General features: G+C 40.9%; 3 protein-coding genes across 3 annotated transcripts in view; 2 read left to right on the top strand and 1 right to left on the bottom strand.

The window, feature by feature from the left end:
• The window catches only part of LOC307201508 (olfactory receptor 6N1-like), a gene marked incomplete at its 3' end in the record, with an annotated part of 248,480 nt that overhangs the window by 101,813 nt on the left and 133,429 nt on the right, over positions 1-13,238 (bottom strand). The window lies entirely within an intron of this gene.
• Positions 4,184-5,143, top strand: LOC307200413 (olfactory receptor 12D1-like; the record flags this gene model as incomplete). The annotated part of the gene is made up of 1 exon (XM_079948955.1): positions 4,184-5,143. Exon 1 carries the CDS (start codon positions 4,211-4,213, stop codon positions 5,141-5,143), a length of 933 nt encoding a protein of 310 aa, XP_079805081.1. The 5' UTR covers positions 4,184-4,210.
• LOC307200184 (olfactory receptor 12D1-like) lies at positions 9,037-9,975 on the top strand (the record flags this gene model as incomplete). Its single annotated transcript, XM_079948602.1, has 1 exon — positions 9,037-9,975. The coding sequence occupies one exon, from the start codon at positions 9,037-9,039 to the stop codon at positions 9,973-9,975; it is 939 nt and encodes a 312-aa protein (XP_079804728.1).

Here is a 13,238-nt window from a genome sequence, read left to right as displayed (position 1 = left end):
AGACATGACGGTGTCCACCTGTCAGCTGCAGGGAATAATGCCTGGAGGCTTAAAGGCCTGGTTGAAAATGCGATTGGTTTGATGACAAGCCAAAAGTGTTTGGCTCATGTGGCAGTTTAGGCATTTGCTTGGCCTTAGTCTTGGTGGAGGGCAGGCTGTCCACCAAAGGAAAGAGGTATCCCATTAAAGGGATCCAGGAAGATGCCTAGGAGGGAGCTATGGTCATTGAACCCCTTAAGGTGGTTCTCTTGTGGGGGTGACCCATTTTGATGTATGTTATAGGTCCTCCTGGTCTCAGGGGCAAACCCCTTTGGAAATACTTCCAGCAGCCAGGCTGGATGTTAATGGTTATACCCAATGCTACACCAAACCTATTACATTTGCAATGAATAAAAGTTGTGGACTTTTTTGACCCCAAAATGTAAATGTTGTGTCTTGACTGGTTCTTTTCCTAAATCAGGAATCATTGCATGTGGTGGGGCCTGGGTACACAACTTCTAAAGAGAGGAGAGAATGGTGTTAAGATGGACTATCTACTAAAAAATGTGAGCCTTTTAAAAAATTGTTGAACAAAAAAACATTGATGATGTTAAAAATAATCTTGGTCATTAAAAACAACGTAGCAGAATATATGGATTGCATAATTTTTTGTATTCTCAAAAGCACACTTTGTATTATCGAAAGCACAAATTGTTTATTTTCTCAAAATAAAGAGCATTGTGGACTCAATTCCCACATGAGCAATCAAGAGGCACTAAATTAATGAATGTAGCTAATTTACCCAACGGCGGCCAACAATCTTAACAAGCTGGGCACATATTGCATACTAAAATTGTGGGGGCTCACACAGCAATCAGAGTGTTGTTGTTGTTGCTTTGTCTCCTTTAAATACTGTACTTCCTTCATACCACTTAATGCAGTCTCAGGTTCAATGGACAAGCGGACTTATCAAGGTTCAATGGACAAGCGGACTTATCAAAGTAGGTGCTGTCTGCAGCTTGAAAGAATGCACTATATAGCTATCTGTTAATCAAGAAATGTATGCTCATCCCATTCTTTACTCCAAGGATGAAAGTATACAAGTTTGTGCTGACAGTCTGCATTTGTGGAAATCTACAGCTGATAAACCTGACTAAAGCACACAATAGAAAAATGAAATTTTAATTATGATAACACAGAGCAAAGGGTTTTATCCAGGTTACTCATTTCAGGAAATTATACTTTGTAGTCATTTTAGGTTCCATATAAGTTGCATTAATTCTTTTTGCGAATCTATTTTCAAGGAGGAAGTCCCCTTCCATTGCATGCCTGACGTTTTCCTAAGGTTCTGTTACATATGTAGGGTAACTGGGAAATTAGTAGTTATATTTTAGACATTAGTTAAAGGATTTCTGTATGTATTTCTAAAGTCTTTAAAAGTTGTTACACACCTTTGTTCTGGGTCTTCCTTGCAAGGAGGGAGAGAACTCTGTTGCAACAGAAAAGAAAAATCTTCATTGCTTTCCAACTCCACTGAGGCACAGAGTCACACGAGGGAGCCAACAAAGGCAAAGCAAAACTGCTATAGAGTGGGGTCTGTGTGACTGGGCAGACCAAGCTTATTGCTTGGAGGCTCAGAGCTTCAATGGCTCTAGAGCCATGGTTCTCAACATGGGGCACATGCCCCACAAGGGTGATTTTTAAGGGTGGCAATTTGGGAATGAATTAGACCAAGTTAATAGGACTTCACTTTTTTAATAATAAGAATTATATGTCACCGGGGTGGGGGATGGGGAATCAGGATTTTCGAGAGGCTTAGGTGGCTTAGGTGGATCATGACCAAAAAAAGTTGGGAACCACTGCTCTAGAGGCTTCACCCAGGGCAAAATTCTTGGCTAAACCCCTTCATTTCACCACTGCTGTAGTTATTTATGGAATCAGATACTAAAATGTTAGTGTCTTATAGAATCAAAGAGTTGGAAGAGACTCTGAGGATCATCTAATCTAACCCCTGCAATGCTATTCCTGTGTGATGGACAATGAAATATTCATATCTCAGTGTCTGTTTCTGTGGGTAACAGAAACAAGGACAAAACAATGCTTTTGTTGGATTATGAAGTCTTTAATACTGAAACTGAGTTATAATCAATGTCTGGAGTTAATTTCCCAGTATTAATGTTGCTAGAGGCAGAATACCTTCTGCTGTGCTTCAGATGTGCTTTTTAAGCAGAGACTCATTGAGAATTTTGCAGCAAAGCCTGCATATAAAACATAGTTAATACCTTACTTGAGCTGCAAAAGAGACATTATTATTATTATTATTATTATTATTATTATTATTATTATGCCACCTATCTGACTGGGTTGCCCCAGTCACTCTGGGCGTGTTCCAACAAAATATTAAAAACACAATAAAGAACCCTATACATTAGAGCACTCTCCAACATTTTGCATTTCTGTAATTACCATGTAGAAGTTCTAGATGTTATTTACACAAACTCAAAAATGTATCGTTAATGCAAGTTAATGATGCTTTGGATAGTTGTACTTCATTATTCTTTAGAAAGAGGGGGGCCACTAGGTGGCGCATCGGAAGATGGCTGACAATAACATCTCTCCCACCCACACGAGGTAATTTGGAGGCTATGATGGGGGTAATTAGCCTCCTTAACCCCCCCAGGATTATGGGGGGGACGGCCCTTGCCTGCTGTGCCCTATACCACCCCCGAATTTGTGGGGGTGGGGGCACTAGGCACAAAGCCCTCCTGTGGGATTTTCGGCACTCCTCGACGCCGTCCCCGATTCGCGCCGCTGGTTGCAATGATCTTTAAAAGAAATAATTTGGACATGATTAATTGCACATACATCAAGGAAAAAGGGGAGTAAATACTGCTGACAGAAGAGATCTCTGATAACAAGACAACAATAAAATACGAGAAGAACGTCAAGATACGGTAATAACTGAGGGGGGAGGGGGGGGAAACCTGCCTCTACCTTTTTATGTGATTTAACAAGAATCCCCCTCCCCTAATGAGTCAGAAATTAAGGACTTAAGCTGTGGATTTAAGGCTGTGTGGAGATAAACTTTCGATCCAAAGCAATGTTTCAAGATGAAGCTGGAAAGCTAAGAGTTTTGGAGTGACGCAGTCAGGAAAAAATGTCGTTCGCCATTTTGTGAGGCATTGTGGGAGCTCTTGGGTCTGGGAGGAGAAAGAGAGAAATAGAGTTGTTTACATATCGTGAATCAACTCCTCGGTGGGACTTAAGAGCGACAAATGCCAAAATTTACGATGGATAAAGTGATGTTATCTACGAAGGAGAAATATGGAAACAATCTGGATTTAGTGGAGGAACGGGAAATCCACACAGGATTATTACACTTGCTATCGGCTTAAGGAGACTAACAGAAGAGATCGTAAAGGAAAAAGAGAAATTATACGAACAAGATATGATGTGGCAACACCAAGATAAGACTGGATAGAATTATGAACTTTGTTTGGACTGATTGGGACTGATTTGGACATTAACGCAGTAATAAGAAGATGATCTGAATTCCCCTTTGGATCTTGAAGTATGGGTTCCCCCAACAAAATTTAAAAATTTGGCTTTGTAATTCGGAATTTATATGATGTGACTTAATTTGATGTGATTGGCCAATTAATAAAAATTATTTTTTTAAAAAAAAAATAGAAAGCTTACAGCATTTTTCATTAACAGCTTCCTGCTGGTTTTCTCTCATACAGAGTCTGGCTAGATTCTATTTTTAAGAGACTTAACCATTTTGGCTATGGTTTTTGTCCACTGTTTTCCTCCACCCCATTTTCTGGGAATTATTGGTGGAAAAAGTGGAGCTGCACTGAGGTTCTGCTTGTGACCTGGAAATAGACATCTAGCCTACCACTGTGAGAACAGGATGCTGGGATAAATGTTCTCGTGAGTAAAGGCTCAGGAAGAGTGTCCCATGAGCTTCTCTGCACGTTTAAAAAGTCTGTAGATTTTACAAGTCATTCATCCGTATGATATGACTAGGAATTTCAAAAGTACTGTAAATGGTTGAAGGAAAAGAAAATAACTTATCTAAGGGGGTTTAGAATTAGTTTTATCTGCCCATGTCTGTATGGATTTCTGGTACGGGTGATGGACATGAATAATACTCTACAGTGATCTCACCTACCTTTCTTCCTCCCTTTTAGTGACAAAGAACCAAACAGAGGTGAGAGAATTCATCTTGATGGGCCTGACCAATCTCTGGCAGCTTCAGTGTACTCTCTTTGCCATCTTCCTGATGATGTATTTGGCCAGCCTAGTGGGGAATGCAGCTATTGTGCTTGTTGCAATAGTTGAACCAAAGCTGCACACTCCCATGTACTTTTTTCTTGGAAACCTTTCCTGCCTTGACATCTTCTTTTCCACAGTCACTGTTCCAAAGATGCTAGCTGGTTTTCTGTTGCCAGTCCAAACCATTTCCTTTGCTGGCTGCATGGCCCAGCTCCACTTTTTCCATTTCTTGGGCAGCAGTGAAGCCATTCTTCTTGGAGTAATGGCATTTGATCGCTATGTAGCAATATGCAACCCCTTGCGTTACACCATCATCATGCGTAGGCAGGTCTGCCAACTCTTGGCAGCAGCCACTTGGTTTGCTGGCTTTTTTCATGCCCTGATGCATGCAGTGGCAACTGCCCGTCTGCCCTTCTGTGGGCCAAACCACATTGAACACTTTTTATGTGACATCAAGCCTTTGCTGAAACTGGCCTGTGGCAGCACCCACCTCAACCTCATGCTCCTCAACACTGTAGCTAGTTCTGTTGCCATGAGACCTTTCATTGCCACACTCCTCTCCTATTTCTATATTATCATTTTTCTTCTTTTCAAAGTGCAATCCCGAAGTGGTCGACAGAAAGCCTTCTCCACCTGCGGATCCCATTTGATGGTGGTTGGATTGATGTATGTGCCAGTGTTGTTTAACTACATGCTGCCCTCTGTGGAGAATGCTTCTCAAAGAGAAATGATGGTGACCCTCATATACAGTGCAGTTACCCCAGTTTTGAACCCACTTATTTATACACTGAGGAACCAGGAAGTCAAAACTGCTGTGGTAAAGATTTTCGGCAGAATATATCAGTTTCGACTGAAAGGAAATAATCAAAAAAGACTTTGTGAATAATACTACACTAGGACAAGCATCCACCAAAATTGAAACTCAAACTACTACAGTAATACAAGAAGAATAACAAGAAATAAATGGATTTTACAGTGTGGGACATCATTGCAGGTCTCTGATATCAGCTAAAATCTTTTGTTTAAACATAGCATAATATAAGCCACTACTTTTAAGAAACCATATGAACACCATGGTCTCTTAGCTTTCTTTGAAAGTTCCATTGATGTGTTTCCTAAGTGAAATCTTCAAATGTACTTTATCTCTTGTTGTGAAAGGCAATGTACCATTTACTTATCAAAGCACTTAAAAAAGTAGATGCTGTGTCCTCATTCATGTCAATTTAAACCTGGGTGGAGAACCTATTGGGTTCTGGAGCCCAAGATTGACAGGTGGGTGGGAAATCCCTTCTGCAGGGTTCCCAAGCTTTCACTCACTTGGGAATCACAGTGTAAGATGTTTCCTGCCCTTTACTTGGTGCTTTTGGGAGTTCTAAGTATCTGACTGGTAAAGCCTTGATTATCCCCTCTCCATCAGGTGATGGAGAGAGGAGAAATAAGGCTGTACTTTGAAGGATTGGTCGCATGCAGGAGAAGCCCCTCTCACTGTTGATGCCAGCATAAAAGAGGGACACTTGCATCCACAGCTAAGCCAGAATTGATCTCTACCCTCCCTCTCACTTGTGACATCATCTGATTGATACGTGGATGTGGTTTGGGGAAATCACAGCATCTGCCAATTTGGACATCCTTGCTTTAAGGCATAGTTTATACACTTCCATTACCTATTACCAATCAAGTGACTGAGAGTGGAGTGGAGAAATTAACCAGTATTTTACCAAGAAAACAAAACTAAAAGGTTGTAGGCAGGAGAATCCCTGCCACAGGCAATGCCTGCAAAAAGTTGGGGCTGCTTTCCTGGGTTATTCCCAGTACGAAACAGGCATGCAAGTTAGTATTTTACTAGAAGCGCCAACCCACCAGCTGACATCACTTGTGACATCAGCTGATTGATAGGTGAGCATGATTTGCAGAAATGGCATACGGACCAAATTTGAACCCCCGGTAGACCACGATTGGCCTGTGTGGTGGAGGTTCCCTACTCTTGCATTACAACAAAGCTGAAACTGTGGATACTTCACTCCTTCCTGTTTGTGTTGTTGCCAAGAGCTAAGCCATTTCCTGGTTTCATCTGAACCTGGGCCCAGTGGCACCAGATGTCCAAAACTGAGTTTGCTTCCATGTTACAGTCAACAATTTCTCATCCAAGCACCTTACCTCAGTTTAAACAGCATAATAGAATGATCGTATGGTTTAATGAAATCAATTTCCAATAATATTCTGGATAGTGTTAACTCATGTGAGTGAAAAGCAGCATAGAAATATAATAAATGGAGCAAAAATGAAATGATCCTAGTTTGCTGAAAGGGCTCCAGTAGAAAATTATTGCTTGTTCTAAGTGTTACTTAATACCACCATGTCAACCATTTTCTCAATACATTGAACCCAAACTTATTACAGAAGAGGTTGGTAGAGATTTGTGGGTGAGTGAAATGAAAGGGAATGAGAAAATCTGCACTGTGTACCAGTCTTCAAGGAGGGAAAATAATGGTGCTTTATAACAGACCCTCTACTCTGAAATGTGAGTCTTTTAAAAATTATTGAAACAACCAGATATAATGATGCTACAACAGTAAAAAAAAAATTGCCATTAAATAAAACTTGTTAGAATTAACCAATGTCACACATTATTTTATTCTCAAAAGCATAAACTGCACAATCAGAAGCAGCAATGGTTTATTTTCTTAAAAGCAATATTCTTTTGCACTCAGTTCCCATCTGAATAATCAAGAGTCCCTAACTTGATTATTGTAGTTGTTTTCCCCAATGACAGCAAAAATCTTTAATTGGCTGGGTACATGTTCCATATTAGGGTTTAGGCTTAAAAGCCATGTGGTGATCAAACAGCCATCAGAGTGTATATTTTCCTGCCACGTTTAAATACATATGGCTTCCTTCATACCTCTTACAGCATTCAAAACTTCAATTTACCTCTAGTCTTATCTAATGGGCTCATCAAGGTAGGAGCTGCCTGCAGCATGATCAAACAGAGTATTTAGCTCAATGTGTGTCAATCAAGTTTGCTACCCATTTTCCAAATATTTTTGTCATTGTTTTGGCCCTCCAACCCCTTTTGCAATGCAAATTAGGTGGCTTAGCTAGAATGTCTGGATTTCATGGGTGTGCACTAGCTACAATAATTCATTGTATCTAATGCTGCGAAGCATACATAGGCCACAAGATTCACCTTGTATCTGTATCAGTGTCAGGGATGAGCAAATATCTCAATTTTTTTAACCTCTCAGTGTCTTGCTAAATGCAAGATGGTTCTTTTAAAATTAGATTCAGAAGCAATACAAATCCAAGTGGTTGAGAAGATTACAGATTCTATTCCAAACAGCAAGCAAAATATACATTACCAAGAAAGCACTTCAATCTGTCACTGAGAAGCCCTGAAGAAGTGGCAAAGTGACCTCCAGGTAGCCTTTGATGCACAGCTCTGTGGCCAATAGACTGTGCCAAACGTCTGACTTCTATGCCCCAAAACTAGATATTTTATAGACCTGTGGCCTGTTAGGGCTTATGCAGGCTCAGCTACGAGACAAAAAGCCAGGCCATACATCAAAGGCTTTTACTGACCAGGATAGAGAAAACAATAAAACACAGATAACCAGAGCCAGGAAGGGATAATCAGAGACAGGAAGAGTTGACCATGCCAGATCACCAATCTCAAAATCACAATAATTATTCTAGAATAATTATCTCATACACTCAGTTTCTCATCTTTTCAGTCTTAAATTTGGTTATTCACATTTCCACATCAAGTTTGTGATTTTTTTAAAAAAAGAAAAGTCCTCATGAAAATTCAGCATCATTTTAACACAAATTTCTCCCATTTTTTCTAATAGGATACATTTTGGTATGTTGATGCTCACAAATAGATGAATGTATATACACACTATGCCTGCACGTGCATGTACGGTATATCAATCTTTGTACAAATTACAAGGCTATAGTTGCACCATTCAGATAAGGGTTAATTTTGGAAGAAGCTTGTGTTTGCTCCCCATGTTGTTTTTGAAAGTATGAATTGTGTTGATAGACTCTGATGCTACAAGGCAGGTTCCTGGTATTTGTTAGGCACACACACCATGTCAGCTGCTGGGAGTTGTACTCTGTTGCCACCTGATGCACGTATGAAAACCTTCATACTTTTAAGGAATAGAAAACAAAAGGGTCAAAAAGCTGCATCACCACTGGATACAGGCATACTATTTTGAACAAACATATTCCAATATCAAGAGAAGAACATTTTTGTTAGTGTCTTGAATCTATGTTGGTTGCAGACAGCTTCTCTAACCAATTTCCACATTGATGATGTAATCAACGGTTTTGAAATCTACAAAGCTACAGTATGAGTGGGCACTAGTCACGATGGCCATTTTCTACCTCCCTTGTCAGAGGCAGTGTGTCTCTGAATACCATTTTCTATAAATTGCAGGTAGATAGAGTGCACTCAGGTTCAGCTTTTGATGTGGGCACGAACAAGTAATAGGCTACTTGAGAACGGTACTACTCTCATAAGTAGTTATAATATTTTTATTATTATTAAAAAATACCTAAACAGAATGAAGGTGGGTTTAGAGTTAAATAGAAATGTTCTTTGTCATCTTTATCATTTATGTACATGTTAACAGTCTTTCACCATTCTTACAATTCCACTGAGCAATTTTATACACTTCTTTCTGAACAATTTTCTTATATACTGTAGGTAATGGATATTACTTACACTCTACAGTGACCTCCTCTCACCTTATTTTTCTCTGCTGACTTTTAGTGATGGAGAATCAAACAGAGGTAACAGAATTCATCTTAATGGGCCTGACCAATGTCTGGGAGCTTCAGTGTATACTCTTTGCCGTCTTCCTGATGATGTATTTGGCCAGCCTAGTGGGGAATGCAGCTATCATGCTCGTCACAATAGCTGAACCAAAGCTTCACACTCCCATGTACTTTTTTCTTGGAAACCTTTCCTGCCTTGACATTTTCTATTCCACCACCACAGTTCCAAAGATGCTGGCTGGTTTTCTATCAGAGACGCAAAAAATTTCCTTTGGTGGCTGTATGGCTCAGCTCCACTTCTTCTATTTCCTGGGCAGCAGTGAAGGCATTCTTCTCGGTGTCATGGCATTTGATCGCTATGTTGCAATATGCAACCCCTTGCGTTACACCATCATAATGCGTAAGCAGGTTTCCCAACTCATGGCAGCAGCCACATGGTCTGCTGGCTTTTTTCATGCCATGATGCATACAATGGCAACTGCCCATCTCCCCTTCTGTGGGCCAAACCACATTGAACACTTTTTATGTGATATCAAACCTTTGCTGAAACTGGCCTGCGGTAGCACCTACCTCAGCCTGATGCTCCTCAACACAGTAACCAGCTGTGTTGCTATGGGTCCTTTTCTTGCCATACTCCTCTCTTACTTCTACATTATCACTTTTCTTCTCTTCAAAGTGCAGTCCCAAAGTGGTCGACAGAAAGCCTTCTCCACCTGTGGATCCCATCTGATGGTGGTTAGTTTGCTCTACGTGCCTGTCCTGTTTAACTACATGCTCCCCTCTGTGGGTAATGCTTCTCAAAGGGACATGATGGTGACCCTCATATACAGTGCACTCACCCCACTTTTAAACCCACTTATTTATACTCTGAGGAACCAGGAAGTCAAAGCTGCCTTGCTAAAGATTCTGGGGAAAAAGTATTTCATTTTTCACTGAAAGGAAATGAGACATGTAATTAGATATGTAACCACCAGAGCAGGAACTCACACTGTAGCAGAACTGCAAGAGAAAGACAATTGGGTTTTACTTTGTGGGAAATCATTACAGGCCTCTGATAGTGGATGAATTTTTTTGTTTAAATTTGTAAGCCACCACTCCTTCACCACTCCACTTCTTCAGCTTGCTTCTAAAGGACTTCTGATGTGTTTTCTCAGTAAAATCTCCAAATATGCTTTACATTCTACATCTTATGTAATCAATAAGCACTCTATTTATCAAAGGACCCAAAAATAAATGCTGTGGCCTCATTCATATATCAGGGATGAACTCTCCCTTTTTTTCTTGAGCACATGTACCAATTTTAAGGGAGGGAGTGAAATCCTCCTGTTGATCATATTACATCATTGTGATATCACATAAAAGATGACTGGGTTGTCCTGTAAACATCCCTTGCACAGGGTTCTCTAACTCCTGGCACTTTGTGGTAGGATATTTGGGGACGGCAGTAACAAGCTTGATGCTTTGGGGAAATCTGAGAATAGGGTGAAGAAAGCATCCTTTCTCCTGCATTTTACAAACATTGGCTGCATGGGACACAGGACCCAATCACAACTGATGCCTGCAAAAGAAGAAGAAGAATAATAATAATAATAATAATAATAATAATAATAATGGTGATGATGCAGAGATTTGTCTTGGCTGAACACATGTGTTCCAAGCAGGGAACAGGGATGAACATCCAATAAAGAACTAAATTCTATCCTCCCTTCCATCAGTTGACATCACTTGCAACATCAGCTGATTGATAGGTGGATGCGGTTTCAGGAAATTGCCTTGCAGACCAGAATGGAACCTCCTTGCTTTGAAACATAGTTAAATCTACCTGGACACTGAGATTATAATCTGAGGCCCTTCTTCATGTGCCTCTTCCATGAGAGGTCTGGAGGGTGGCAATATGTGAACCGGTTTTTTCTACAGTGGCTCCCCATTTATGGAATGGTCTGCTCAAGGAGGTTTTGCTAGTGCCTTCATTACACACCTTTTGGCACCAGGTCAAAATGTGCTGGGGCAGCGGGTCGGGGAGGGGGTTATTGGTTTGTTTTTGTGGGGGGGGGTTTGTGGATGCTTCACTTTTTCCTGCTTGTGCTGCTGCCGGGAGCACATACATTTCCTGGCTTCAGATTCCATATGAACCTGGGTCTCAATAAACCCAAACCAGTAAACCAATGACAAACATTGATTACAACTTGTGTGTCAGGGCTGAAGTCAGTAGTAGGTCAGCAACGAAACAATAAATCACCCAAGGTCAGTGAAGTTAACTCTTTTATTCAAGGAAACAAACCACAGATCTGGCCCAGTGGTCTCAGCAACTCGTTCTAGGAGGAATTGCCCCAATGAAGTAGTTGCAAGGGCTGAAGATTCTCACCTTCCCAGTGCTGCCTAGGACTCCTCCTCTCCAGGGTCTTTCCCCTGCAGTCTCAGGCTGTGTCTGCACACAACCACCCTCTGCTCTGCCCCTTTCATTTCTCAGCATGTTCTAGGAGACCAGGGAAAGGGTAGCTGGTTGCAGCAGGAGGGGGAGACCCACTGACTTCTTCAGCAGCCTGCCTCTCTATCTATTGGCTCCACCCCTCTACAGCCCCCTCTTCTGTCTCAGAGTTTGAACTGTACTCTGCCTTGGCCTCTTCCTGTTCCCTAAATCCTGTCACCTCTTCCATACCCTCCAACATTTATCCAATGACAATAGGGAGTTCCCATTCCATAATGATAATTTTACTATTTATACACCGCACATCTTACTGGGTTGCCCCAGCCACTCAGGGCAGCTTCCAACATATATAAAAACATAATAAAACATTAAACTTAAAAAAAAAACAACTTCCCTATACAAGATTGTTTTCAGATGGCTCGGAGGTCAGATAACTCCATACCCTCCAACATTTCTGCAATGAAAATAGGGATGTCCAAAGGAAAAGTGGGACATTCTGGGATCAAATCAGAAACCAGGATAGCTTCTCTAAATCAGGGACGTCCCTGGAAAATAGGGACACTTGTAGGGTCTGCTCTTCTGCTTCTGATGCCTCCTTCTCTCAGTCTGCTCCTTCTCCCTCTGACCACTCATTGTCATCTTACCACAAATTCCTCGGCTCTGAGCCTTCTTCCTCTGGGGTTTCCTAGAGGTTCCTCAGCTGGTACCTCCCATCACTCTTCTGAATCCAGCTTGTCCATGACACTGTGGTTTGTTTGGAGAGGGGGGGAAATGACCACCCCAGGTTTGGGTGTAACAGTAAGTTATGGGTGGAGAACCACAGCACTACCACCTTGTTCTCTCTGTCTGGCTTTGAGACTAAAAGGCCACACCCCTCATTGACCTTTCTTTGCCCCCTTTGCCACACATAAGAATGAGTTCTTATGTGTGTCTTGCTAGTCTGAAATCTAGTCCTTTTAGATATTACCGAAATAAACAAAATTCATAATGCTACTTTAAAAGAAAAGAGAAGAAAGAAGCTTGATCATTGAATGCAACTTGCCAGCATGCATTGATTGCACAAATTGTTTCTATTCTCAAAAGCACTATCTATATTCTCAAAAGTGCAACTAGTTTATTTTCTCAAAATAGATAGGCTTCTAGATTCAATTCCCACATGAACAATCAAGAGTCTCTAACTTAATGCTGGTAGTTCTTTCCCCAAAGGGGGCACATGTTACATACCAGGGTTTAGGCACATATATTTATCTGTGGTTCATACAGCAATCAGTGACACTGTTTTTTTCTATTAAAAGCCATATGACTTCCTACCTTGTATAGTATTCTCAGCTTCAATTAACTTCTAGTGTTATGTTATGGACAAGCGGATTCATCAAGGTAGGAGCTGTCTGCAGCTTTACAGGACACAATATATAACAGGATGTTAATGAAGCCATTTATGTTTGTCCCGTTTTTTCTTACGAAAGTTGCAGTGTACATGTTTGAGGTTACAGTCTGTTTTGCAGAAAGCTACAGCTAATAAACCTTGGTAAAGAACACAATAGAAAATGAAAATGTTCATGATGATAAAATACAAATATTGTGTCCAATGCTAGTCCTACACAGATAGCATCCTCTGAAATTATTGAAGATTACATAGTTAGGTTCTTTATTTTCAGTGGGTCTAAATCAGCGGTTCTCAACCTGTGGGTCCCAATATGTTGTTGGACTACAACTCCCAACATCCCTGAGCTCTGGCCTTGCTAGCTAGGGGTGATGGGTGTTGTAGTTC

Source organism: Podarcis cretensis (assembly GCF_951804945.1).
Source record: "Podarcis cretensis genome assembly, chromosome: 13".
Classification (NCBI taxonomy): Eukaryota; Metazoa; Chordata; class Lepidosauria; order Squamata; family Lacertidae; genus Podarcis; species Podarcis cretensis.
This window is presented reverse-complemented; position numbering and strand designations above follow the sequence as displayed.